The following is a 27,528-nucleotide window of genomic DNA, read 5'->3' as shown; positions in this document are numbered from 1 at the left end:
TCTTGTGTTCCAGTTTGTACCCATTACCCCTTGTCCTACCATTGTCACCGAGAAGAGCCTGGCTCCATCTTCCTGACACTCCCCCTTTCCATATTGATCACCATTAATAAGGTCACCCCTCAGTCTCCTCCAGCTCCAGAGCCCCAGCTCCCTCAGCCTTTCCTCACACGGGAGATGCTCCACTCCCTTCAGCATCTTTGTTGCCCTGCGCTGGACTCTCTCCAGCAGTTCCCTGTCCTGCTGGAACTGAGGGGCCACAACTGGACACAATATTCCCGGTGTGGTCTCCCCAGGGCAGAGCAGAGGGGCAGGAGAACCTCTCTGACCTACTGACCACCCCCTCTAACCCACCCCAGGTACCATTGGCCTTCCTGGCCACAAGGGCCAGTGCTGGCTCATGGCCATCCTGCTGTCCATACAGTTACCATACAGGCAATACGTATCTAAGCTTTTAGTATTCCAAGAGATAAAGACATTTTGGCCACAAGCTGCAGCTGGAGTAGGAAGATATTGTCTTGCCAAAAGTTACGTAGGAAGAATGAGGCAGAGACAGACTGAAACGCAATTATTTGGCTTTTTATGCCCTAGCCTTAATTACGAGATTATTCTTTGCTTTTTGACGTACCTTGATCAAAAGTATCTTTTAAAATCTTCCCCTCGCGTATATATTGAACAGGGATTTATTATTAGCTGAGTTCATTAGCACATCATAGGTATTTTATTCAGTGTTTGTAGTTCTTTAGGTTGGTGCTATTAGCACTGGTTTTGATGTCAGAGTTACATCCTGAACTTTAGTACCAGGTGAATTCTTGTTTCTTGGGTGAATTCTGTCCCCCATATACCTTTGGGTTACATGAGTGGGTGGGACACATTAATAACAATAAATAATACTTTTATCATGCTCTTAAGTGATGAAATGATCACCCAAAAAGATAAAGATATACCTTTTCATGAACAATAAAAGCAACAAGAGGCTTTTAATCAGGAGTCCTGGATCTGGTTTTGTTGCTTTTTACCTTCTCCTTCTGGCAGCCAAAAAGCTTTTGCTTTTTGCTACTTCTCTGTCTCCCCATTTGTGAACTGAAGGGTAATTATTACGCACAAAACCCAATGGGAACACTTTTCCTCTCCCTTTTCTCTGCCAGTGTATGTATGCTCTGCGTCTACACACAGGCTGCTCTACCTTAAGTTTGGATGGTAGGTGTAGTGTAGGCAACTCAATAGGGGCTAAATTAATTTTACAGACGTGCCTAATGCTTGCCAAAACCTTTGAACAGTTGCACAGAAGACTAACCTAATCACAAGCCCTTCCAGTCAGTTTTATGGGGTTTTTTTTTTCAGTCTCTCCTTTAGGAAGAATTTTGATTTCCAAACTGCATCCAAACCTTCTGCTTCAAAGGCGTCCCACGCTATATCTGTGCTGGATTTTTGTGCGCGTTCACACACAAAGCACAGCTAGTCCCTTACTTTATAGATTGTGTATGTTAAAATAATAATTTAAAAAAAAAAAAGAAGGGCAGGGATTTGGGTGTTTGGTTTTTGGGTGTTGCATTTTGCTGCTGACGTAGGCTGAAAGGAGACACTTAGAGACGAGCTTTGTCAAAATGGGGTTTATCACAGTGACTTCAAACTGAAGCCATAATGACACAGCTGTGAAATGAAGGGCTCAATACAAGCCCAGAAAGCCCATACTAATGTAAGAAATAAGTAAATAAAAGCAAGAAGCAGGTTGAAAGGGCCTCAGCCACACTGGGATATTCAGGCAGAGGGTAATTCAGTCGCTGGGCTGTTAAGGGTTGGCAGTACTGGCCCAGGGAAGGAGGGTGATAGAGGTTTCCATTCAGTTTGTTGTTATTACAGAAGGAATGGCAATTTGGCAAGAAAACTAAGATCCTTTCACACCTTTTCCCTCACCGGACTGTTCCTCCATAGGGCCGTATGCCATGTCCATTCCCTGCAGGCGAATCAACCTCTGCTTTAGAGCAACACATCATCTTTGTAGCAGGGGGCAAAAATTAAAGTTAAGCTTGATCAGGTCTTTGTTTTGAACTGTCTTGCCCGAGTTTCATTTCTGAAGGTCTAAGAATGTTCTGTGATGTGTAATGTAAGCAAAACAGCTTTGTGCTGTGTGAAAGATTTAAACTAACAGAAAAAGAAAACCATGAGGAGAGAGCAATGCCTTGTTTCCAGCATCCATCGTATGATCCTTTAAAGCAGCTATTTGTATTTAGCCATTACAGCACATTTAGGGGGAAAGGAAATCTTGAATCTGAAGCCAAATTTATCCCTGGCTTGCTGTGTGACCGTCGGCAAATTGCAACTCGCTTTTCCCCATGAAGAAGTCATATAATGACAGTTCCTTGCAGTGGTGACGCATCAGGTGGAGTATGTTGAAATCCCTGAAAGAGAAGCTGTGCGGAAGAACAAGGTGTAATTAGTATAACCTGAAATTCAGACCTCTAATACCTCTTTTCTGACGCAGACTGCTCGGGCAGTACAGTCTCCCACAACTGTTTGTGTCTTGGTGGACAAAGCCTTGTAATGCGATGCTCTCAGTTTGTTTGCCAATTTATAAGCATCTTAAGTAGGCGCTTGTTGCTGGTTAGATGGTAATACAAGTGGCGAAATGCGAGATTGCAAAGGACTGTGTTTCTTTTCCACCTATTTAAATATAAAGGCTGAGATTTCAATATTAAGCTATTATCACACATTGGATTTTTTAAAAATAATATTAATTTTCCTCGCTGCAGGCCAAATTTAAATCGCTCACTACCTGTAGTTATAGTAGTAGTTACCGCCTATGAAACCCAAAGAGCACCAAGCTCCTGCTCCCTCTCCAATCCATCCCTTCCCAAACTGGGACCTCAGCCCTGTCCCGTTCTGAGGGCTCTGCACCCCATGATGTCTCTGTGTCACCTTTAGCTGATCCCTGGGCACAGCTGGACGTGCACAGCTGGAAAGCCCAGCGTTGACCCGAGGAAGCGTGCGAGCGTTCACCTCTCCCCTCCGCAGAATAACAACTTGCACACGGAAAACCCGCTGTGGTTACAGCTGCTGCACAGCGGCTGAGCACGTGTGAGCTTCTTTTCCTGCTTCTTCTTCTCCTTTATTATATTATACAAAGTCCACATAATAATGATATTATAATATTATGATCAATAATCACCTCAGTCAAACAAGATTATTAATTGACTAGCCTAGCTCTACGATTTATTATTTATATGTGTCTAGTATGAAGCCTTTTACCTTACTGTCCTCTTGTGCTCTGCGTGTCCTAATCTACTATCCAGATGCTTCCGAGATCTTGTCTCCTGATCAAACATTTGTACTCAGCTGCCTCAGACACACGTTTTATTTGCAGATGTAACTCCAAAGAGCTGGTGACTCCAAGACTGTCACTTTGCATCCCCCAAGATGTCCCCCGATGTAGCTCCTCTCTGAAAGCAGCTGCTGAGATGCTGGTGTCCCCTGGATGATGTGACCGGTCACCAGGCTGCGGTGGGATCTCTGTGAACTCAGCTTATGGTTCAGAGCATCTGCTCACCATTTGTCATCCCCCATCCGTGCAAGTTCAGAAGCATTAAAAAAAAAATGACCAGCCGAATTGAAACGTGAATAAGATGCATCTTGAATCTTCTGCGTGGAGCGATGAGTGTTTTACTGATCTGGCAGGCTGAGCAAAGTTGCCAGAAGACATTTGCCTTGTTGAAAGAATCTCATTTTTCAAAGGAACTTGGCAGGCTGATATCTCACTCTCGGAGAGTTTGCACAAGAGCCTCTGCTGAAAACCAGACAAGCGGTAGAGGAGAAATTCACCCCGAAATAACATCAAAGGGCCGCTGGTATCAGTGCCCAGCTGAGATAGGAAACACCTCCAGTTTGGCCGTGTCCCTTTGGTGTAGGTGATACGCTGCCAGGTTTGGAATTCAGAAGCCTCTGAGCAGATAACCAGAGGAGTTACAGCAATCCCTGGGCTCCTTCCAAACCAGATAAAGGTCATTTGATAGTCATCTAGAGGATAAGGATTTAAGGGAACCTCATAGAAATGTTAATGCACTTGCTCCTATTGAGGCGTTGGAAAAGAGTTGAGAATGCTTCACTACCTAAACTTGATTTTGATTTTTTTTTTTTAATTTGATTTTTTTTTCATTTAAAAAAATAAGGGTCATTATCTTCTTTCAGGAATGCCTTTTTATTTCAAAATGATAGCTAGTCTGGTAGGCAGACAGCATAGTTGTTTCATCCTACAACTACACTGGTATTCTATTATACACCCTTTCTCTTCACCTCTTTCTCCTCCCTGCAATGTGGTTTTGTGTATGTTTGATGGACTATCTTGTAACAAGCAGGAAAATACAAATGCGATATCTAAAATTCAGCAGCCTGATTTCTGTAGGAGATGGGGCTAAAACAAACAAAAAAAACCCAACAAACTAGAAATTATTTTCTCTTTCACAGACCTGAATGCTGCTTCAGTTCCTTCCGGAGACTGGATGCTAAGGCTGCTACTGAAAAATTCCAGCAGGATCTGGGGTTCCGAATGCTGAACTGCGGGAGGACAGACCTGATCAACCAAGCAATCGATGCACTGGGACCTGACGGGGTCAACACGATGGATGATCAGGTGTGTCACGTAACTACACGCACAAATGTTTTGCCTCAACAAATTCTGTGTTCCTTTCCATCAATGCGTGAGGTTGTGTTAGCTGCCTCTCCAAAGCTTTTCTAGTTCTAGCTTGTGTTTTAGTCTGAAAATGCATCTCTTAAAAACCCCCCAAAAAGCCATTCAGAGCCTGGAGTGAGTTGTTTATCAGCTGGAATGTGGATCTGCCCCTTTCTCGGGCGCTGATGGAACGCAGGTCAACACGCTGCCTGCGAATGGAAACTCCGGTGTTTTAATGCTCAGACAACGTCAAGACAAAGTGGTTTTTGCCAGTGACACTCTCTTCTGGTTCAACAGCCCAAATCCCATCTGGGTCAGTGAGGAGTGACCAGAAGGTGTTACTGTCTGTGAGTTATGTGTTCTCCGCACGGTCTGGCAGATACAAAACAGCACCGGGAACCCCAGTGGGGTTGGTATCGGTCAGTTTAGCTTTGTTGAAAGTCCATTGTGCTGATGTATCTATTTTTTTCTTTCATTTTTTACCTGCTCCCTGCACAGCTACATTGAACCATAGGGATCTGCTAGTCCGGGGAGTCCTTAATGCTTCTGCTTGTGCTGTCAGTCCCATCAAGTAACAGCAGAGTCCATTCTCTGGGGCATCGTTCAGTGCATTGAATTAGCTTTTAATTTAAAAGAAGAAAAAAAACCTGTCCCAAATAAGCAGTTGTGGTAGCTGTCACAGCAATGAGAATGAGCTGGCGTGTCTCAGAAACAATAGGACATTTGGCAGTAGGGAGGATTTATATCAAGTAGAGATGTTTTCTCATAGATAGCATTTTACTGCGGTGGCATTTCAGGCCAAATCCTGAAACAGGCACATCTTCCATGGTACTTTCTGTCACCATAAGGTGATATAAAGGAAGAGCAAACATGTACACAAATACAAGCAGAAACTGCTCCTGCACAAGCTTATATCCAGGTATGTAGTTGCCTTATTTACATGTCCAACACAAGGAGCTTTGTGGGGGTCTCACAACGTAGGTGCCCTTGATATTCACTTTAATAAAGCAGCAGAAGTGGCAGATTTATATTACAACACTCTGCCACTTTCAGTGTTTATTTTTTCCATAAGTTTTTGCAGTTCCTACTTATGTAGCCCCGAGGCCTTTTGTTTTCTCAAAGCAGATTATTTTGTTGTGAATATCACGGTCCTGACACCAAAAACAATGCCAAAACCATCACTTCTCACCGCAGGATGTTTTTTACCAGCCAGCAAACTGGGAAACTCTTTGGCTTTTTTATGCATAAAGACCTTGCGTTCTGTAGGCAAATCATTGGATAGTTTGAGGAGCTTCTGTCACTTATCAATGGTCTCATCCTCCGGCTGGTCCTGCTGTGACCAGGGGGATCGTGGTGTTCTGGCAGCTCTGGTTTTTGCACAACGCTGCTCCCACATCTCAAAGCAGCATCTTGGCACTGACCAGGGAGGGCAAGACAGGCTCCCTGTGGAGATATTGTTGCTCTGAAATTCTCATTTTCTGGAGCAGCCCGGCTCCGCAGTTAAGCAAGTGTCCTGCGTTGCGCTGCCAGTCGCACAGTTAAATCCAAACCCCAGCAGCGACTCTGCAACAGCTGGAATGTGAAACCAAATCTGAACTTTGCAGCGGGCTTGTTGTGCCCTTCGTAGACTGGTTTGCGTTGGAAAAGACCTTTAAAGATCATCCAGTGCCCCCCCTGCCATGAGCAGGGACATCTTCACCAGCTCAGGGTGCTCAGAGCCCGTCCAGCCTGGCCTGGGATGTCTCAGGGATGGTTCATCCACCACCTCTCTGGCCAACCTGTTCTATTGCCTCACCACCCGCAGGGGGAAGAGTTTCTTCTTTATATCTAATATAAATCTACCTTCTTTCAGTTTAAAGGGATAAGCCCAAACCATTGTGCCCAAACTTAGGAAAGCTGCCTTGGGCATGGCAGCAGAGAGCAGGTCTGTCCTGTCGTAGGACAGAACATGTATTACTGGTCCCTGGGAAGCTCAGTTCTTATATCTGCATTTCTTTTGGTCACAGTGAGTCTTCTTGCCACTCTGCAGGTACCTCTGAGGCATCGCAAATACGTGTGACCATCTCTCACCTGGCACATACAGCAGAAGTTTTGGTGCAAATGCTGTAACAGGCAGAACTGTTGGACTAATTTAACTTCAGTTTAACTTTAGATCAAGGTTCAGATTTTCCCCACTCCCAGAACATGAGCACATCCAACGCTGAGGTGTATGTTCAGACCCACTTCCATGTGTATATGGAGATGATTTTAGAGAGAGGCAGAGAATTCAGAAGATATATTCAGAAACCTGAGTTTAGACCAGGACCCTGGATTCACTTCCAGTGGGGACCAAGCAGCGTTTTGGTTTCACAGGATTTGAGGTGTTTGGGAAAACAAGCTGTTCTTCCCTTTGCACTCTGAGGAACAAGCAAGGAATGCAAAGCTAATATTAAAAATAAAAAATAAAGATTAAAATTTAAAAATAGAAGTAGGGTAAGTCTACACAAACTTGGAATTGCGGCTGTTTTGGAAAAGAGTGTTTGCAGATACAAGGTCTCTGCATCAGATGTAATTCTACTTCACGATCCGTGTCCCTCTCTGAAGATGAAGCTGTATTATTACACAATGAGCAGCAGAGATGCTGCCTGTGAAAAATGTGAACGTTCACAATAACTGGGGGGAGCCATAGGATGTGAGCAGGAATGGATTTGACTGGGCCATTTCCTTTCTGTCCTTGGCTACTTGTGGAATGAGCTCGGTAAGTAAGGCTCATTTCTCTCATAATTCATCTCTGAGCCGTCATGGTTTGCTGGATAAGTGGGAAGAGAGAGAGATTTATGGGATTGAAATGCTGAAATATTGTGGCAAATAGCATTTTAGCAATGGGGCTATGTTGCCAAATAAATTCATCTTGTGTATTTTCGTGTTGTTTTCTGCTTTCGGTTCATCTGGCTGCAAATGATCCAAGAAATGCTATTTCTTTTTTTGTGGCTTTGAGAAAGCTCAAGAACTGTGGGCAACACACGGCTGGGATTTTCAGCGATCCCTTCTTTATCCTTGCAGTCTCGTCCCTTGATGTTTGGTCCCCATCGCTTTCCAATCCTTGTGCATCGTGCCACTCCGCATAGAAACCAAAACGTTCTGAGCATTTTCCCTACACACGCAAAATCTTCTCTACATTAGGATTCAAACTCAGTTTCGCTGTTGGCGGGTATAGAAAAATAACGATGCCTTTTTCCCTTCTTCCCAAAGGGTATGACCCCGCTCATGTACGCCTGTGCTGCTGGGGATGAGGCCATGGTCCAAATGCTCATAGACGCTGGAGCAAATTTAGATATACCGGTGAGTAACAGAAAACCCTCTCCCCGTAATTACTCCTCTGGAAACAAGAGCAATTGTGAAATCTCTCCTTGCAACTGGAAGCTTCAGAGCAAAGCATTTATCTCAAAAACCTTTGGTTTAGGGATTTGGGAGGGGGATAAAAACCTTCAAAACCTCTTGGAGTGTCCCCTAAGTAGTGTAAGTTATTGTTCCCCGGGGTTGTCACTTCTAAAGAAAAAAGCCAGTTCTGTACCAATCTCGAGATTAGAGCATACAGAGGCTGCGGTGGTTCCTGTGAAACAGAGAAATAAACTTAACAGCAGAGACAATTCTACTGTTAAGCGGCGTTCTTTATTTTATCAGCTCTGGGGATCATCCTCCATCAGCGCTCCAAAGACTGGACGCTCTAGCGTTGCTTATATTCACATAATTATTCCATATGCTTTACAATTTTTGAAAATTTCGACATGCATCTATACTAAGAAATAATTGCTGATGTTAGTTATGATTATTTAGTTTCTCACAATACATCTATTAATTATTAGTTAAATATAAACTAAGCACTCTGCTCCTAAACAATGTGTTAGTTAATCTCCCTCTTGTCACGCGGAAGGATCTACAAGTTGAAAGATATCCCCTCGCTTTGCGGAAAGCATTTATCACGTCAAATTGGTTAATGATGGGTACTTCTTTTGTAAATTAATCACAGTGTACATTAATTTAGCAGCTTCTGACCGCCTGGTTGTCCTCTCACAGGTTCCCGTTGCGTCCCCGCGACACCCCTCGGTGCACCCGGACAGCCGGCACTGGACGGCTCTCACCTTCGCCGTGTTACACGGGCACATCTCGGTTGTCCAGGTGAGCCAGGAAACACCTGCCAGTCTGGTGGAAACCTTCTAAAAACCGGGGGGAAAACCGCACGTTTGGAAAATGAGAACCTAACCCATGCTTTTCTCACAGAGACCTCGATGCTGGAAACACTCTGGTTCCTTTCGGTCCTGGGAGAAAGGCTGTGAAATAGTTCACACCGTGGTGGTATTTCTAGTGAATTCTCTGAAGGTCGATTCTTTATTTTTTAATAATTTAACACTGCGTTTGTCTGAAAAAAAAAAATGATCAGTATCTCAAAAGTACCTTTAGAAGGTTTTTATCCAGATTGTAAGCAAAGAGCTTTCTGCTCTGCGTTATAAATTGCTGAACTTGATTTTCAGTTGTCAAACCCACACAATAATGAGCTGTACAGAGACTTAGATTGGATATTAGGAAAGAATTCTGCCCGAAAAGGGCTGTGGGGCATTGGAACAGGCTGCCCAGGGCAGTGCTGGAGTCACCATCCCGGGAGGGGTTTAAAAGGCTTTTAGATGAGGTTTAGTGCTAGAGTTGGGTTATGGTTGGACTCGATGATCCTGAGGGTCTCTTGCAACCAAAATGAATCTGTGAACTGGGAGTGATGACATAATTCCTAGTGAAGCCTTGACAGCAAAGCACAGCACGTTTCTTTGTTGTTCTTTGGTTTCGGTATCAGTCCAAGGCTTTACCGCTGCTTTCTGACATGTTAATTGGTTTATGCATTTACATGGGCAAAAATTAAGCGTATGCTGATCTCTGGTCTAATGGCAGCAAATCATCTGTAACCTCCTTTATAATCCTTGAGAATCGCATGAATGAGGCTTAAGCCGTCGTGGGAATTGAGCCCCTCGCATCCCACCCGCTCCCTTTTCTGTGGAATTAACGCAGGGGCAGCGGAACGGGGTGGAATCCTGGAAATCCCACCTGAATATCAAGATAAATTCAAAACTCATTACAGCAGACAGTCAATTACTGGTGAATTGAATTTACCTTCTGCTTAAAGCAGGGGGGAAATATAAGATGTCAGCAAATGGGAGCTGCACAAAGTCATTTTTTGTTTGTGTACGTTTGTAAATAATTACAAACACTAGATTTGGCATTACAGAGGTTGGACAGCCGTAATTTACATGTGATATAAGAATTGATTCTCTCAGGGGATGTAATCAAGTGTTTATCAAAGCTCCTGTTGGACTGCGTTACCGACAAGCTTTGTTTCTTTTTGTTTGGTTAAAACTTCTAAAGATTACATGAACCTTTTTAATTTGGCGATTATTGTTATATAAAAAGGGTAGATGTCATGGTGTATGAAATCGCCTTTGTGGGTAAGGTCTACCATGCAATACATGGAATAGCTGGTGTCTCCAGAGAGAAACAAACCAGCAAAAAGTCTTATAATAAAAATGTCTGTGCCCTGTGTGCCAAGGCCAAGGTCGTCGCTAATTGGGGATGGCTGATAACTTTATAATTGTGACAATATTGCAGGGTACAGCGCGCAATGGGAGAACGTCCAGAGCCGCACGCCGTGCTCAGCGTGACCCAATGTCACCTGTAAAATGTCCCCGTCATCTCATAACCTTCTGCCCATCGTCTGGGAGGGGATAATTCCCCTCGCTCAGTGGGTTCCAAGAGGGATGTTTGGCCCCCAGGGCTAATTCCCTGCGGGACCCGTGTTTCCTGCACACGTAGCCTGAGACTAAATGAGAGGGAATTCCTGCGTTAAAGAGCAGCTGTGATTGCGGAGCTCTACAGAGTTGGGAAATTACAATTGCAAAACCATGTACAACAAGGAGATTAAAAACAAAAAAGAAAAAGAGAAAGGGAGGTGATGTTGTCCAAGCTGCCAGCTGAGCACCTTTCCAGCACAAACTCACCATTGAAAGCACAGAATCACAGCATGTCAGGGATTAGAAGGGACCTGGAAAGCTCATCCAGTGCAACCCCCCCCATGGAGCAGGAACACCCAGATGAGGCTAAAACAGCACAGCTAATGCAAAATAAGAAAGCTCTAAATTGCCATTGATGTGGATGCCTCAACTCTCCGAGTGAGGAAACGCATGGGAAATTTGCCTTGTAATGGATATTTTGCTTTACCCTTTGGGATGGTGTGTGCGTGTGCACTCTCTGCTGTGAATCCGCTGCTCTTCCTCCCCAGCCTCTTCTGTTTGCTCTTTCTGAACGGCTCTTTGCTCATCTCCTCGTCTCTCCCCGTGTCTCCGCAGCTGCTCCTGGACGCCGGTGCCCACGTCGAGGGCTCTGCCGTGAACAGCGGGGAAGACAACTACGCCGAGACCCCTCTGCAGCTGGCGTCGGCAGCGGGTAAGCTGGGGCAGCCCCCGCGTTAACGCAACCAACACACAACCGGCCCTATAAAACATGTTAGGAATTGCTTTTGAGGTATCACGGTGTCGAGGGTTTAGATTGCGGGGTGACAATAAAACCCTGGCAGATGTATTGTTAACCTCCTCTCCCCCCTTCCCACTCAGCACAGGCGATTGGGAGGAAAAGAAGGACAGAGAGAAGAGAGTTGGAAAAATTAAAGATGTTTTACTAATGCTACTAATAAGAATAGAGAAAATAATACAAAATATACAGAACCAATCTTGAAAGTCTCAGCAACTGCAGAGCCGGCAACCGAAGTCCTGGACTGGACTCTGCAGCCAACCGGAGCTGGATTCAGTCTGTCACTGGCCCCAGTTCACAGGGATGACTAGCAAGCTCCTCTCCTAATGTCGGCCATAAGCAGCAGGGAAAAGGCAAAAAGGGAAAAAAGGGACGAGATCCTCGTGATCTCCCACTTTTATATGAAGTATTCACGTGAATGGAATGTTATACACAGTTGGTCAGTTTCTTGGTCACTTGTTTCTCGTTGCCCCTCTCGCGAGATCTCCATCCATGCTTATCAATAAGTTTGCATTCCATTGCTAGGTTTACCAAAACATGGGTCTGGTTCTCCAGGAAAATGCAGTTAATATGAAGCTTTAGCTGACAGGCAAATTCACTAAAAGAGAAACTTGTTTTTAACAAAACCAGGACACACGGATACCAAATGGGTAAAGCGCAGTGAGCTGGCTACTAACAAAATCAGCTTTTTTGTTCATTTCTAAGCCACTAGTAGGGTTGGCAGCGACTAAGAGGCGGCGTCACGTTGCAAGAGCTCGGTGGGCACTAAATGAGCTTTTGGAAGTCGTACCGACGCTGAGTAAAGCTACAACGCCTTTGCGCAGGGCTCTGTCGAGAAATATAAACCAGCTACTGTCTCGTCCGGGCATGTCTTGGATCTAAATAACTTCCAGATGTAAAAATTAACAAGTTTAAATCCAGCCTGGGGAGAAATAACTTGCTATAGAAAGAAATTAGTTGTATTAATTTATTACATACAAGTCAAATTCTGCGTTTCTTCTACTGAAGTGTCACGAGTTGAGCATTCCGTGAACAAGTCTGTGCTGGCCTAAAAGTACCTGTTGTTTTTCAATACTTTTACCTCCAACTGGTTTTACTTTTTTTTTTTTCTTTGTTTCTTTCTGCCTCATTTTTGAGCATTTTTAAGACAAGTCTGTGGCTTGTTCTGCTCCAGGCTCTATGGAAGGGATAACAAACCAGGCTCCTCCGGATGGACACTCGTTGTGCTTCATCTCTTGCCACTGCTCGATACCACAGCTAATGAAAGAAAAGAGGCCTGGCCGAGCGTGCACCAATATACTCGCCCAGTTAAACTGGTTTCTGCTGGCATGTATTAAAAGCGCCAGACCAGTTTAAGTCTCACTTTAATTCTCCGAGGTGTTACGAAGCCTAACGGAGATTTGCACGATGCTCTGAAAGCCTCAACAGCGTAAAAAGTTACCGGTGCCAGCGCTATGTTTTCAAGGAGGTACCGGGGAGTCATTATTGTGTTTGTGTGTGGTTTTCGCAGGGAACTACGAGCTGGTGAGCTTACTGCTGAGCAGGGGCGCGGATCCGCTCCTCAGCATGCTGGAAGTCAACGGCGTCTCCTCATCGCTGCATGAAGACATGAACTGCTTCAGTCACTCTGCTGCACACGGCCACAGGTAAAACCCCCTTTGTCTTCAGAATGTTATTTGTTTCCACCTAAGGCTGTCACTGCAGGTATTCCCGTGACTTTATGTATATACATATATACGTCTTATACCCAAATTTCTGGGTGTGCAGTTCAGAAGATGCTAAGACTCTCCTGAGAACAACTATTTTTTAGTACCGCACACTTTCTCAGGCTATTCCGATTTGGATGTAGGTAAAACCTTTTAAGAGTTTTGGGGGACGGAACGATTCTTTAAACCGGTAATTGCTCTTTGTTACACCACTTTGTAAAATAAGTGATGCAAGGCTTGCATTATTCAGCAACTATGATTAGAAAGGATTATATTTTAGTCAAAATCACAAAGGAAAACAGGAATATCTTTGTTTTTTCTTATTCTCTCACTTGCTGGTCTGGCTTTGCAGCACTAAGAACGAGTAGGAGCTGGTTCTAGACCACATGTGAGCAGACTAAGTTCCACGTAGGGGCAGGTTATAGGTAATGGTTGATGTTCTGAGACACCCTAATCATGTTAAGATGGCAAAAATAATCTGCGACAGAATTTGCTTGACTGCATCTCTGGTTTTTGGATGGTCGATCAAGAGATCAGTCATTAAAACACTGAAAAGACAAACTGGGCTTTCCAACCCTGTTTGCAGGGTAGTTATTTACAACTAAGACATTACATACAAAATCATCCAGAAATCTTTCTGTTCCCAGAAAAAAATGTTAGTGTAATGAACCAATTAATTAAACCAGGCCTAAAATCGCCCATGTAGATGGGCTGAGGGATCCCCAGGGTCTCAGCAGGTCGGCCGGCCCTTGGAGGAGCACGTTAAGCAGCATCTCCCAATTCTTTCCCCCCCCCCCAACATTCTGCAACACCTACCCAGGCAAACTCTGAAATTCAAGGCTTATTCTCCAACTGAGTAGCACAGGATGATCCTAAAGCACAAAATTAACTCTATTTTGGGTGCAAAGAGAGCACCAGCTAGTGGCAATTCAGCATCACCGCTCGGTGCTGGGGTGGATTTGCTGGGATGGGGATATCCAAATGCTGCAGGTGGCTCCAGCTGGACCATGGGGATGAAAGCTTTGTAAACTGGCTGGACACAAACAAGAAAACACTGTGTGAAATTCCAAACAAACAAACAAAAGTTCTCCCTGGATTTAGTGATACAGAACTATCATTTTTTTTAATGGTTTCTATTTAGTGATAGAGGAAGCGAGTCTGACCAAAGCAATGTAAGAGTGTTTCAAGATGGTCACTTGGGGAAGCAGCAAAGGTTCTAACAGATGCTCTCTGTTAAAACCAGTCTTACTTCAGAGCTTAAGATGCTTCTGTGCCAGAGTACAGACTGCAAAAAACCCTGTTTGCCCCAACACTCTGCAATATGCCCTGGTACCACTAAAGTACAAGAAAATATTGAAATCTTTTAATATTGCTTACCAATTTATAGCATGTGGGACAAGGAAGGATGAGTGTTTTCAACGCTGCTTCATCTCTGCCAGCTGCCTTTCTTTGGGAAGGAAATTACAATTTATTAAGCCAAATCACCGCAGTCCTGTTTGAGCAATTGATATTTCGTTTATTAACAAGCGATATCTCTTCTCCGTCCCCAGGAACGTTCTGCGCAAGCTCCTGACGCAGCCGCAGCAGCTGAAGGGAGATGTCCTGTCCCTGGAGGAGATTTTGGCCGAGGGGGTGGAGAGCGACACCTCCAGCCAGGGCAGCTCCAGCGAGGGCCAAGTCCGGCTTTGTAAAACGCGAATGAAGGCTTTGCAGGAGGCCATGTACTACAGCGCTGAGCACGGTTATGTGGACATCACCATGGAGCTCAGGGCGCTCGGTAAGATGTTTACTTCAAGCATTGTGTGTATTTAAGGTTCAAAAAGCTTTTTCTCTGTGCCCCTTTCACTTGGAGAGAAATCTGGGACCCCCACTGCAAAGCTATCCCAAGCTTCTGGGAACCAGCTGTCTCATTGAAATTAACACGTGTTTAAGGCTCTTCACAAGTGTTTTTTCAAACTCCCACTGATCTGGGATGCCCCTTACTTTGGGCTGGATCCTCTGTTCCCAAGTATGAAAAGCAAGGGCCATGTCTCTTCATCCGATGCTCTGACACCTAAAATTCAGTGTTAAAGAGGCTGGTCTCAAAAACAAAGATAACAGCAGAGATTTAATGGTTTAATCTGAAAGAACAGATTTGATCTAAAGGTAGGAAGGAGGAGCTTTGAAGCTTTCGATGTGTAGTCTGTTACAGGTAACCAGGAGAAGACACCTCGCACCCTGTTTGTGTAGGGTTAGGGATTCTTACAGGTTCAGATCAAATTTATTATGTAGTTCTGACTAACCGTGAAGCTAAATACACAACAGGGAGTCCCTGGTCCTTAACGATCAGCAGAAAGTTCCACCTTACAGTCCTGGTACCTCTGCTGTTGTAGATACGTCACTTGATCTGTCAATGACCCGGTTCAGTCGTCTTTAGCATCAAGACAAAAATGTACGTGCTGTTAGGATGTAGGTAAAGATCTTTGGCAGCAGAACTATCTACTCACAGGTGCTTCAGCAAATTGTCATCTTTCACTCTCCTTTTTGCTGTGGCCACAGGAGTCCCGTGGAAGCTCCACGTGTGGATCGAGTCACTCCGGACAACCTTCTACCAGTCCCGTTACTCGGTCGTGCAGACCCTCTTACGGGAATTCGTCACCATTAAGGAAGAGGACTACAATGAAGAACTGGTTAACGAAGGGTTGCAGCTCATGTTTGATATCCTCAAAACCAGCAAGGTAATTAGTACTTTTTGTAACGGTATCAAAATCAAGTGTTTGGGTTTTTTTGCTGTTGTACAAACTAGCGCACAACAAGAACAAATCAATTCCTGTGCTAAGTTATAGTATGAAAATGGCCCTGGTGGCATTTCTCTAAACTGATAGGCAGCCCTCACAGTATAGACATTAATTTCAACATCGGTGAACGTCATTTTGGTGAAGTCCAGGTCAGCAACCGGCTTTGAAACCACGTGAATGCAAGAGGAAGAGTTGCCAGCACGGTACTGGGCATTGTAACTGTCCCTTACGTTAAAAGCAAGAGATACAACTTGGCTAACTAAATAAAACTGCAAACAAGGACCCAGAACTTGATATCTGACAGTAAATTGGTATCATGAATCAGATCTTGCTGAGAAGGTGCTTGTGGGCTCCCATTACAGAGCAGTGGAGGACGAGCTGTTGCTGCTGGGCTCCTGTTCCCCTGTAGCTCACAACGTTCTACCAGCACATCCTTGCTCAGCTCACGCGCTTGTCCCTCTCTCGGGAGGTTATTCTTGTGGGGCGCAGTCGCTATAAGCCTCGAGGGAACTGTCACTGCACCTCTGAAACCTGCTCCACGCAAAGTGCCCATTGCTGATACCTGTTCCCTCCTCCTTGCAGAACGATTCCATCAATCAGCAGCTCGCGTCCATCTTCACCCACTGCTACGGCAGCAGCCCCATCCCCAGCATTCCCGAGATCCGAAAGACGCTGCCGGCTCGGCTGGGTAAGATACCTCAACATCGACGTTCTTGGCTCTTTTTTCAAAGCATCTTCAGTTTCAAAAAACATTCACCCTCTTTCTTTTTATTTTTTCCTTGCCCCAACAGATCCTCACTTTCTAAACAATAAAGAAATGTCTGATGTAACTTTCTTGGTAGAAGGAAAGCTGTTCTATGCACACAAAGTCCTGCTGGTTACTGCGTCTAACAGGTGAGTGGCTTCCTACCTGCAAAGGATGCAACTACAGACCATAATTCAGGGCTGCAGGACCAAGCTGCATCTTCTGTGCTTGTGTTAATAACAAGAGTTTAAAGAGGAGTTTTTCTACTATGTGTTAGAGACTCCCAGAGCCGTATGGACAGAAATAACCAGTAATTATCCCTAAAAACCTGCGCGGTTACTCGTTTCTTTTTCCCTACTGGCACAATAACCATGTTTTGCAACCATTACAAGGTGCAATTGGATCAAACCCAAGCAATTTCCAGCTAAGTTGTCCCTGAAGTTCTAAATTAATTGTATTAAATGGAAAGAAATGTTTCCATTTTCAACTTGCAAACAGGAAGGATCTTCATTTCCCCTTGCTTAGGCTGTTTGTCAATAGGTGACGAGTATGTGAAGCACTAATACACAAATCTGTTAAAACCATTCTCAGGTTTAAGACGCTGATGACCAATAAAACAGACCACGACAGCCATGGCAGCAAGACGGTTGAAATCAGTGATATGAAATACAATATTTTCAAGGTATGTAGCTTTTTCTACCTCTTCTTTACCCTTTCCATCTTCTCCCATACTTAGAAGCCAAAGGGCCAAGGCTTAATATCAGCTCTAAGTTGTTATGAGCTGGAGTTAATTTCCACACACGTGTATTTCAGGAGTATTCTGTATTTCAGCAAGGACCAACCTTCAAGCAGAAACCTCCAGCCTATATTCTGATTTCTTACCAGGCAGACGACTCTTCCATTAAGCAGGAGAAACTAATCTTCTACTGAAAGTAGTTTTGTGCTTTTAAGACACCATTTTTGCACTATTTACAGCACCATTTGCCTGCTGTGCTGAGCAAAAAGTCAACTTATTACAGCAGGTGGACTGCCGGGCTTTGTATTAAATCAGATGATCAGAAATCCTTCCAAAAAAGGCTCAAAATTGAGAATTGCACTTGGCTTTTATGACATCTCTGTCTTGAGTGGACCTAAGGGAGGGTCATTCATGATGGAGAGAAAGTTGGAAATCCCAGGAAGAAAACAAATCAGTGAAATGGGATAATTCGGTTATTCCAGCGTTTGAGATTTGGAACAGAACTGGGGAATCTGAAGTGCAGAATTGGTTCTGTAACTATTTTAATGTCATCTCATGTACAGAAAATGAAGTTAACGATGAGAACCATTTTTTCCTGCTGGAAAGGGCTGTGCCAGTTTTGTGTTGGATGCACAACGTCCAAATTTTGCAGCTCAGGCCATGACAGAAGAAAGAAAATGTAACTGAAATGAGCCTCCTTAACAACAGTTTTACAGCAAAACCTTCCTAAAGATAAACGTTTGCTTCACTGGAGAGAGCAACAGTCAGAAAGAACAGTGAAATACTTCAGGGGGTTAAACAGCTGGATGGTAAATAGAATCAGATGATGGTGTTCGACAGCAATCTCAGTTGTGATGCACAGAGAACACTGAGACACTAGAGATCTACGTCCTGCTCAGGGTTCTGCTGGAAAGCAGCTTCGCTCCCCTGTAATTCCATTATACAAAATAAGACCATTTTAAAATTAAAAAATTCAAAACTAAAAATTTGAAATTAAAATTTTAACACTAAAATTTTGGGTTTAAAATTTAAAATTAAAAGTATAAAATTAACATTTTAAAATTAAAAGGATAAGTGTTATTTTGAAATTAAAATTAAAAATCTAAACTTAAAGGGATAAGAGTATCATTTTGAAATCAACAATCTAAAATTAAAAGGATAAGAGTATCATTTTGAAATCAAAATTAAAAATCTAAAATTAAGAGGATAAGAGTACCATTTTGAAATTAAAATTAAAAATCTAAACTTAAAAGGATAAGAGTATCATTTTGAAATTAAAATTAACATTTTAAAATTAAAAGGATAAGAGTATCATTTTGAAATCAAAATTAAAAATCTAAAATTAAAAGGATAAGAGTACCATTTTGAAATCAAAATTAACATTTTAAAATTAAAAGGATAAGAGTATCATTTGGAAATCAAAATCAAAAATCTAAAATTAAAATTTTGAATTTAAAATTAAAAATTTTGGCTTTAAAGTTAAAATGTTGACAATTACAAATTTTGACTTTAAAATCAAAATTTTAACAGTCTAAATTTATATTTTCAAAAATAAAATTTTAAAATTCTAAGTTTTAAATTTAAAAAAATAAAAATTAAAAATTTTGAATTAAAAATTTAAAAATAAAATTTTAAAAATGAAATGATACAATGAAATTAAAACAAAGCTTTGCTTTGTTCCCACCCCTGTTAGCAGCAGCCGGCACCCATGCCATCCCCACTCCTGCTCACCCAGCACAGCTTCTCTTCCCACCACCAAGCCCCGTCCTTCCCGTTATCAGACGGTGCCGTTTTCGGGGGCGGTGGCACTTCTCGCTCGCCCCGCACACAATGAGGCCGTTTCCTTTGGGGTGGGAGCTGGTGGGGTGCGCAGGGAGGTTCGTGTTGCTCACACACGCGCTGTCACAGCCTAAAATCCTGAGCCTGAGGGAGAAAGACGTGTTAGAAAGCAGATTTGCAATGGGGGGTGGAAAAGGGGAGCTCAGCCCTTCCCAGCATCTCGTGAGTGCAGTGCTAACAGCTCCACGCTTGCCCGTTGCAGATGCTGATGCAGTATTTATACTACGGAGGAACAGAATCCATGGAAATTCCCACCACCGATATCTTAGAGGTGAGAGCGTTTTCTTCTACATCTTGCTAAGGCTACGGGGGCATAAGCAAAGCTCGAAAGGCAAAATCCAGGAGTTAACAGCCAAACTCCAAACCAACAGCATCCTTAATGCTTTGAAACAAGCTTAAAGTTTCAAAACACCCTTGCTTGGAAATAAGAACTACTGATGATGTTTTATTATGTCCATGAAATGCTGGGGGGAGGTGGCACAAGCAGCCTGGTGCAAATAAAGCTTGCAGCTAAAGGCTATGCACAGCTATTCGGGGTTTTTGTGAGGAGGGGAAAGGCCTTTCGAAACTAATGATCTCAAATAACTTGTCTCTTGTCCCCAAAGCTGTTATCGGCCGCCAGCCTGTTCCAGCTGGACGGGCTCCAGCGACACTGTGAAATCCTCTGCGCCCAGACCATCAGCTTGGAGAACTCCGTTCACATCTATAAATACGCAAAGGTACTCTGTTGTGTGGCATAGATATTCACCCCTATAGCAAGTAACTCACATTACTAATAGAATAATATAGAAATACTCTGCCATTCCTGGAAGTTTGCCGGGTCAGATCCCTTAGAAAGGGCGCACGAAGGGCTGGTAGTGATGCACGTGTAATGCCACTCTGCTCTTTCTCCATTCCTGACTCTGCCACTTCTTCCATGGAACTCAGGCTGGTTTCTCTCAGGACCTAAAACTTAACAGTACGCAGCGGTAGAGAGGGAGAAGGGAACATTCCCCACTGGCCTTTTTAGTACTTTTCCTTAAATCACTGTTTGCACAAAGGTCCCAGAAACAGGGGCACGGAGTCCTACACACTGAACTCCAGGTTCACTTCCTCCTCTTCCTGAGCTTCCCCCACCGGTTCTGAAACCAAAGGAACCAGGTCACAGCCAGAAATCCACCTGATGTGGTTTAGAAGTATTTCCCCCCCATTCAGCTCCTTTTCATCCTACGAACCCCATTGACACGAGCAGCACGTGTCACCTGGCACCACGGTGTGTGTATGTGTGTATGTGTGTATATATATATATATATATATATATATATATATATATATGTACACACACACATACATACACACGCACACACACACACATACATACACACGCACACACACACACATACACATATATATACACATACACGCACGCACATATATATACACATACACACACACATATATACACATACACATATATACACATACACGCACGCACACACATATACACATACACACACACACACATATATGTATACACACACACACACACACATATATATACACACACATACACACACACACACATATATATATACATACACACACATATATATATACACACACACACATATATATATACATACACACACACATATATATACACACACACACACACACACACATATATATGTATATACACACAGGACAAAAACTCCCTTTTTGCCCAGCTGAATGGGTATCTTGGCCACTTTATCAAGCAGCTGCTGTGTCTCCTGCCCGAGGAGGAGACTGAGCAGGGGCCAGCAGCAGGAAATCAGGGGGAATAATTTAAAAGAAAACCTCAAATGCCTCAAAAAAGCACCAGAAGAAATTATCAGCCGTCACCGGTCCTACCTTCGGTGCTTTGCCACTGTCACTACCATCCTTCTTCTGGCTTAGAAAACATTAAAGGGAAAAGTGCTACAAAAGAGAAGAGGCTCAGCGTGTCCTTTAGGTCTGTGACATCCAGCAAAGGCTTAATTTGACGTTCCTCTCCCCCGCAGATTCACAACGCTCCCGAACTGGCCTCTTTCTGCGAAGGCTTCTTCCTGAAGCACATGAGCTCCCTGCTGGAGCAGGACTCGTTCCGGCAGCTCATCTCCAGCAGGACCAGCAGGGTGCAGGGGCTGGACCCGCTGCGGGACTTGCAGACGGCGCTGGCCGCCCGCCTGCACGCCGTGTACGTCACCTCCCGCGTGTGACGGGGACGCGGCGCCCGCGGGAGCTCGAACCGCGCGGGGACGCGCGCTCAGGAGGAGGCGCCGCTTTCCCCTTCGCCTTCTGGATCACCAAGGGACCGAGGCCCAGGGCGCCTCGTCCCGCCGAGGGGGGCAGCCGGCTTGTCTGTGCCACTGCTGTCACAGAAACACTGTCACGGGAGAACCGAGGACACGAAGAACCCAAAGGGAAGATCGATGCTGCCATTGAAACCAGCACCACGCAGGGCTGGAGAGGAGCGAGGCGACTTACCCAGCGCCTCGTGTCGTTGCATCTGTCCCCACACGATGGGTGTTTTACCTGTAAAAAGGCTGCACGGGAGGAGTTTTCTAATCCTGTCTGAACACAAAGGCTGGTGCACACACTACTTGACTATAAACACCAGTGTCTATACGTTGAAAGAGACTCCGATGTACGTTTTCCCCCCAAACTGTTTGCACCTTGAGAGAGAGATTTTGTAGATGTTCAAAGCTGAGTAGACACTAATACTAACTCTGAAATTACTCTTTAAGCCTAATATGAAGAACTGAGTTGGGAGGGGGAAACTGGGGGGTGTTCTTGCATTTTTTAAATACGGTTTCACTGTGCTGGTTGTTAATCTGGATTCATCTTCGAGAAGGAAAAAAGAGACTGTCTGCCCTTTCATTATCAAGGTTTGATAGTCTCAGTCACTTCCACCTTAAACACCTGTTTCTGAACGTTACCTGTGAGACCTGACACCATAAAAGATGCTTTCTAAAAGTAGGAGGAGCTACCACCATGCTGAAAAACTGTCCAAAAGCATAAAGAGCAATAAAAGTCTCCCGAAGACCCTGAAGAACATAGAGCTTGGTGGTTTGTTCCCTCTCTGGAGCAAGGTGGGATCAGAAGCTCTGACTTCTGGTCTTGGTTTCCACAGCCTCATCCACGGAGTGACATTGTTTTCCATGGAATGATGTTGTTTTCCATGGAATGATGTTGTTTTCCATGGAATGATGTTGTTTTCCATGGAATGATGTTGTTTTCTACAGACCTGCTACCTCAGTGGGTAGGCTGCGGTCTAACACTTAGGCGGCAGCACTTACTTAAACCTTTAAGATGCCTCAACTCAAAATGCCCAAGATTCACATCAGCCAGATGTGCAGACAGATGTTTCTGGTCCAAAAGGCCTCATTATAGTCCTTTAGACAACTTAAAACTAAAACTAAAAAGAGACAGTTCAATCTACAGTTTAGTTTCTGGGAGCGATGTTTTTGCGTGTGGGTTTGGGTTTTAATTTTAAATAAGCCCAACCTTAGGAAGGCAGTTGTGTAAAACCACAGACCTTGCTCTTACCAGTAGCTTTAAGACAGACCTTCAGATAACCCCACAGACCTTTGTTAGCAACCCCCAAAACCTTTGCTAAGCATTTCACTGGTCATAGGTGGGTGAAGGAGAAGCAGCAGCCGGGTTTTCAGTGAACTGCTGCTCCTTAGAAATTCAACTGTTAATGGCGTAACTAAAGGAGGAGGCTCAGCCTAAGCTCCTGAGCGCAACATAGACACGGTTTATGTAGATTTAGGGAAGAACACACTCCAGCATCTCCCAGCAAACCCATCAAAGTCTGACATTGCCTCATTCCTAAGGGATTTACACCAGAAACAAACTGCGGGCAGGGATGAAAACGCTCCGTGCAGGCTCAGGAATCGATAGACACGTTGGTCCTGGCACAGTCTAGTTTATCCTTTAGGTCTGCAGCCACTTCTGAACATCACCAGCTTCAATAACCCTATTTATTATCAGAAACCCATGCAGGGGGTTCAACATTCTCATCAGCCCAGCCTGAAAAATACCACAAAAGGCTTTATCTTGGAAAGTATTTTCAAGTAGCTGCTCCGGCTACCTGTACAAATATGTAGGTCCTCTTTTTGTTGCTGTAATATTACAATGCTTTGTTAATTGTACATTAATTGTTGTCATGTATGTAAATGTACCAGGATTTTATTAACAACAACATTTTAAAATACACAGCTGCTGCGTTTTGTTTGGTTTTGCTTGTCTGCTCTTCTAACAATGAGAAAACAACATATTGAAAGGCGCTTCTGTGGAGAAGGCAGCTGCAGTTTTAGCATCTTAAATTTGTTTTGGCATATATACCTATATACATATATATACACACACACACATATAAACATATATTTTATCCTTTAAAGCAAGGGATGAATAGGCATCAATTTCCCCTTCCTAGGCTCAAACATTTTTGAAGTAACAAGAAGTTTAACTTGCATTTTTTCCCCTGCTGAAGTTGACCTGCTTTCCATTGAAAAGCAGCAGACAGTAGTGTCTAAAACAGACTTAAAATTCTGTTGTATAACAAATTACCCTCACAAGCATTTCTTAGCATTTGATTTACATGATCTGAGTGAGGTGCTGCTTCTTGCATTGTTTCCAGCACGCTTGGAAACCCACCAATACAAACACCAACCTGCTCTCAAGAATCACGGAATACAAACACCCAAGGTTGCCTTTCATCCTGACAAGTAGATCAACTAGAACTTTCTAGTTGCACATCACCTCTGTTTTATAGAGCGCTGCCCCTTGGAGCCCTAGAAAGTAACAGAGCGGAGTTTGCAAAGCTTTGCTGGCCACCATTCTATCAATTCATGGAGCAGAGGAGGTGAACAGAGCTCACACATCTGCCTGAACACGCTGGGTGACTTCCAGGCTAAAATAAAAGCTTTTATTGCTTTAACGTGAGCCTCAGCACAGCAGGTGAGCGTTGGCTCATGTCGCATTGCTACGAACTGGCCCTTTGCCCTCACCAAACGCTGCTTGAGCGACCAGACGTCGCCTCCTGCACCTGCCGTAGCGGCGACAGCCAAGGAGACCCAGGGGACAAAGAGGAAAGTGGCGATTCCCTTGAGGAATGGGGCAGAAAAGCTGCTCTCACCGCTGCCTGGGGCAGAGAAGATGATTCAAAAAGCAGATTTGAAAGGGCGGGTTTGAGTATAAGGGACCCAATGATCCATGGAAGAATTTGATATTGCACTCGGCACTAGTTGCCCAAGCAAAAGAGGCAGAAAAGGAGGAATGGTAAGAAATCCCAGCATGGTGGGATTTGCTGGGAGCAGCACAGACTGGCCCGGCCCCAGAGCTCGAGTCATCCCAGTGCTGTCCAGTTTCCTACCGGTAGTAACTAGAGACCAAGCAGGTCAGTTCACAACCAGACGACCACCCCTGTACACAAAGCTTCACGTACGCTACTCACTGGATGGGGAATTCACTAGACCAAGGACAGGATTCTGCCCAAGACCACATTTAGCTCAGGCAGAAGGTGCTGTGGGTCCCTCATCAACTCTCTCCATCCTCCACTAATGAGGAGCAGTCACAGTATCACAGTATGTTTGGGAGTGGAAGGGACCTCAAAAGATCATCCAGTCCAATCCCCCTGCCAGAGCAGGAACGCCTGGGTGAGGTCGCACAGGAACATGTCCAGGTGGGTTGGAATGTCTGCAGAGAAGGAGACTCCACAACCCCCCTGGGCAGCCTGGGCCAGGCTCTGCCACCCTCACTGAGAAGAAGTTTCTTCTCAAATTTAAGTGGAACCTCTTGTGTTCCAGCTTGATCCCATTACCCCTTGTCCTATCATTGTTTGACACCAAGAAGAGCCTGGCTCCGTCCTCGTGGCACTCACCCTTTATATATTTATAAGCATTAATAAGGTCACCCCTCAGTCTCCTCCAAACTAAAGAGCCCCAGCTCCCTCAGCCTTTCCTCGTAAGTGAGGTGCTCCACTCCCTTAATCATCTTTGTTGCCCTTTGTTGCCCAGTCGTTAGAAAACACACACCAAGAGACAGGCTCATGATTCACAGAAAACAGCCAAAAATCCAGCTGTGGAAGCAATTAAAAAAAAACTACCACAGGAATATCACAATGGCCAAATAGAAAAGATTTAACTTCCTCCTGCCCTGTCTGCATGTTGCCCCGACCGTGTACACCAGCCTTTCCTTTCCTTTGCTCACTTCTCACAGAGCTGGGGGAGGCGAGATGATGCTCAGCTTCGCTGGTTTTACCCCTTCCCGGGCACCTCGCAGCTGTCAAAACAGCTCACGGGGCTCGAAGCGAGTGGGATGATTCCACTGACAACCAGGTCACGTCTCCCCACCACCTGCCGAGAGCTGCGGGGGCTCCACGGGGCTTCCCCGTCTTCCTCTAATTAGCCACACTCTCCATCACTTGGTTACGGGACAGGAGGAGAGAGTGAACCTGCAGCAATGTGACAGGTCAGCGAGCCAAGAGACGCGGAAAAAAAGGCCATAAACTGACCTTGTAGGTTTAAAATGGGGCCCGAGACACAAACGTCACTGGGTTGTGCAAAGATGTGCCCCTGGGGTGCGACGGGAGGAGCAGGGAGCGTGTGCTCCCTCCAGCGTCCCCATCCGCAGGGCATCAGGTACAGAAGAAGCAGCTCCAGGCAGCGCAAAACAGGCTCAAAAGCAACCAAATCCTAAAATTCAAAGGTACAGAACTCGTGCCCCCCTCAGCTCCTACATCACACGGAGTTTTTAGCACAATTCTGGTTGCAAAAAGACACGTTCATGCTTTGTTGCTGGATTGCACTCAACCAGCCCTGACTCTAAGCTGGGATTTGTACCCAGCTCGACTGACGGAAAGCACGGAGGAAAATGGGGTTTGATGAGACTTGTTAAAACAATAAAAAAATCCACATCTCTCACTTATTTTAGCATCTGAAGGTTTGTTTGTTTTTTCCACTGTTCACAGAGCAATAGACAGGCAGAGGAATCTAAAAAGCTGCCAGAAATCATAAAATGTACATGGAAAACCTGAGAAAGGACAGTTCGGCTGAATACGCTCCTTACATACAACTCCAGCTCAGCAGCGGAAGGGCACACGCAGCTCACATCCTCCAAGACAATTACAACTACAATACACCCAGCTCGCGTACAACAGAGCAAGGATCACCACAGCCTGTAGGAATCACTGCAAGAATTCAGCTCAATAGTAAAATCCTCATTTGCTTGAAGAGCCCAGCTTAATTTCGCCTACTATCTGCCACCTTGATTCACAGACAGTCACAAGTCAACAGTTGCATTCATACACTGTTTCATGGCTATTCAGCATGGCCCTTATAAATAAACAGAAACTTTGACATGTTTTTCATATAAATGTGAACTTTTTCTGAACTTCTTATCCATTTGATCCTCAGCTTAACCCTTAAAAACCACAAACTGATTCCCGAGCCCCAACAGCACATGGGTGTTCTACAATAAAACCTCTCTTAAATACCAGTTTTGAATCTATTAGCAGAACCAGAGTTTAACACCCCTCCCAAGAGGTGCATTATAATTTGCACCATTTCTACCTTTTAAAGAAGTTCAACCACCGTTTTCTTAGCACAAGAAACAACATGCAATGGAAAAAAAGCCTTTCTGATACTGTCACCTATGAGACGCAAAGCAAGTAAAACAACCCCCGGGTGAACAAATCCAGCAACTTGCATAATTAGAGAATGCGAAATAATTACTGCTGCTTTCTTAGTGCAAAGTTTTGAAAAGCCAAGTACTCTTTAGAGTTTAAAGCTTTGATTTGCAGCCTGATAGACCAGTGGAATCTTGCCAAGCAGAGTGCATCAAGTGGACAAACCAACGCTCTTCAGTCAGTAACCGTTTGATACCAGTTCCTTGCCTGACCATCACTTCAAGTACAACTTCATTGTCCCTTCCTCAAATGGCGAAAGGATGTGATCAGATCAGGAAAATCCATTAAAAAAACACCCCAAACCCACCTGCATTAAGCTAAGCAAGACATCAGAAAATCATAATCCTCCAGGTATCCGTGGGGAATGTGGGTTTGGTACTGCAAAGCCCCTGGGCTGGACAACACGCTCCAATCCAGTCTGTTACAACTGCTGCCCAGCGACTGTGGTTCTTTGTTTCTCAGGACCAAGTCAAGCAATGGGTTGTGGCTCTTCTCTCCCTGCAGAGCCACCACTCCCCATATTTTTACCAATAACAGCAAAAACAGAGAGAATTCACTCACCTTTTCTCCCGAGGGCTTCTTGGGAAGCTGTGAGGAGCCTCAAACTCCTTGCCTGCTCCTTTTGCAAGTGTTTTAGTGCTGTTTCAGGGCAGCCACCACCTTATCCCCACAGCTGGGTGATAACGAGCCCCTCATCAGGCTTTTAAAAGCTGCAGCTGCCACCAACTCTCATTTTGTGACCTTCTAACCCAAGGTACACACAGGCTGCTCTGTGCAAGGCCCATCCTTAATGCAGATGTTTCATAAACCAGCCTCCTAA

General features: G+C 44.5%; 1 protein-coding gene across 2 annotated transcripts in view; it reads left to right on the top strand.

The window, feature by feature from the left end:
• ABTB2 (ankyrin repeat and BTB domain containing 2) overlaps positions 1-27,054 on the top strand; it is a 125,921-nt gene extending 98,867 nt beyond the window's left edge. Inside the window, exons 5-17 of one of the 2 annotated variants that reach the window (XM_082059647.1) lie at positions 4,459-4,624; positions 7,895-7,984; positions 8,720-8,821; positions 11,032-11,128; positions 12,723-12,858; positions 14,469-14,695; positions 15,457-15,635; positions 16,278-16,383; positions 16,487-16,589; positions 17,032-17,122; positions 19,218-19,286; positions 19,621-19,734; positions 25,992-27,054. In XM_082059647.1, coding sequence (XP_081915773.1) covers positions 4,459-4,624; positions 7,895-7,984; positions 8,720-8,821; positions 11,032-11,128; positions 12,723-12,858; positions 14,469-14,695; positions 15,457-15,635; positions 16,278-16,383; positions 16,487-16,589; positions 17,032-17,122; positions 19,218-19,286; positions 19,621-19,734; positions 25,992-26,057 — 1,546 coding nt within the window. In that variant the 3' untranslated portion in view covers positions 26,058-27,054. Of the gene's footprint in view, positions 1-4,458; positions 4,625-7,894; positions 7,985-8,719; positions 8,822-11,031; positions 11,129-12,722; positions 12,859-14,468; positions 14,696-15,456; positions 15,636-16,277; positions 16,384-16,486; positions 16,590-17,031; positions 17,123-19,217; positions 19,287-19,620; positions 19,735-21,036; positions 24,643-25,991 lie in introns of those variants that run through there. The other variant, XM_082059646.1, reaches the window with a different exon arrangement.
• Positions 27,055-27,528: the final 474 nt, after the last annotated feature.

This window comes from Streptopelia decaocto, assembly GCF_964273445.1.
Source record: "Streptopelia decaocto genome assembly, chromosome: 7".
Taxonomy (NCBI): domain Eukaryota; kingdom Metazoa; phylum Chordata; class Aves; order Columbiformes; family Columbidae; genus Streptopelia; species Streptopelia decaocto.
Note: the sequence above shows the minus strand (reverse complement) of the source record. Positions and strands in the feature narration are given on the sequence as shown.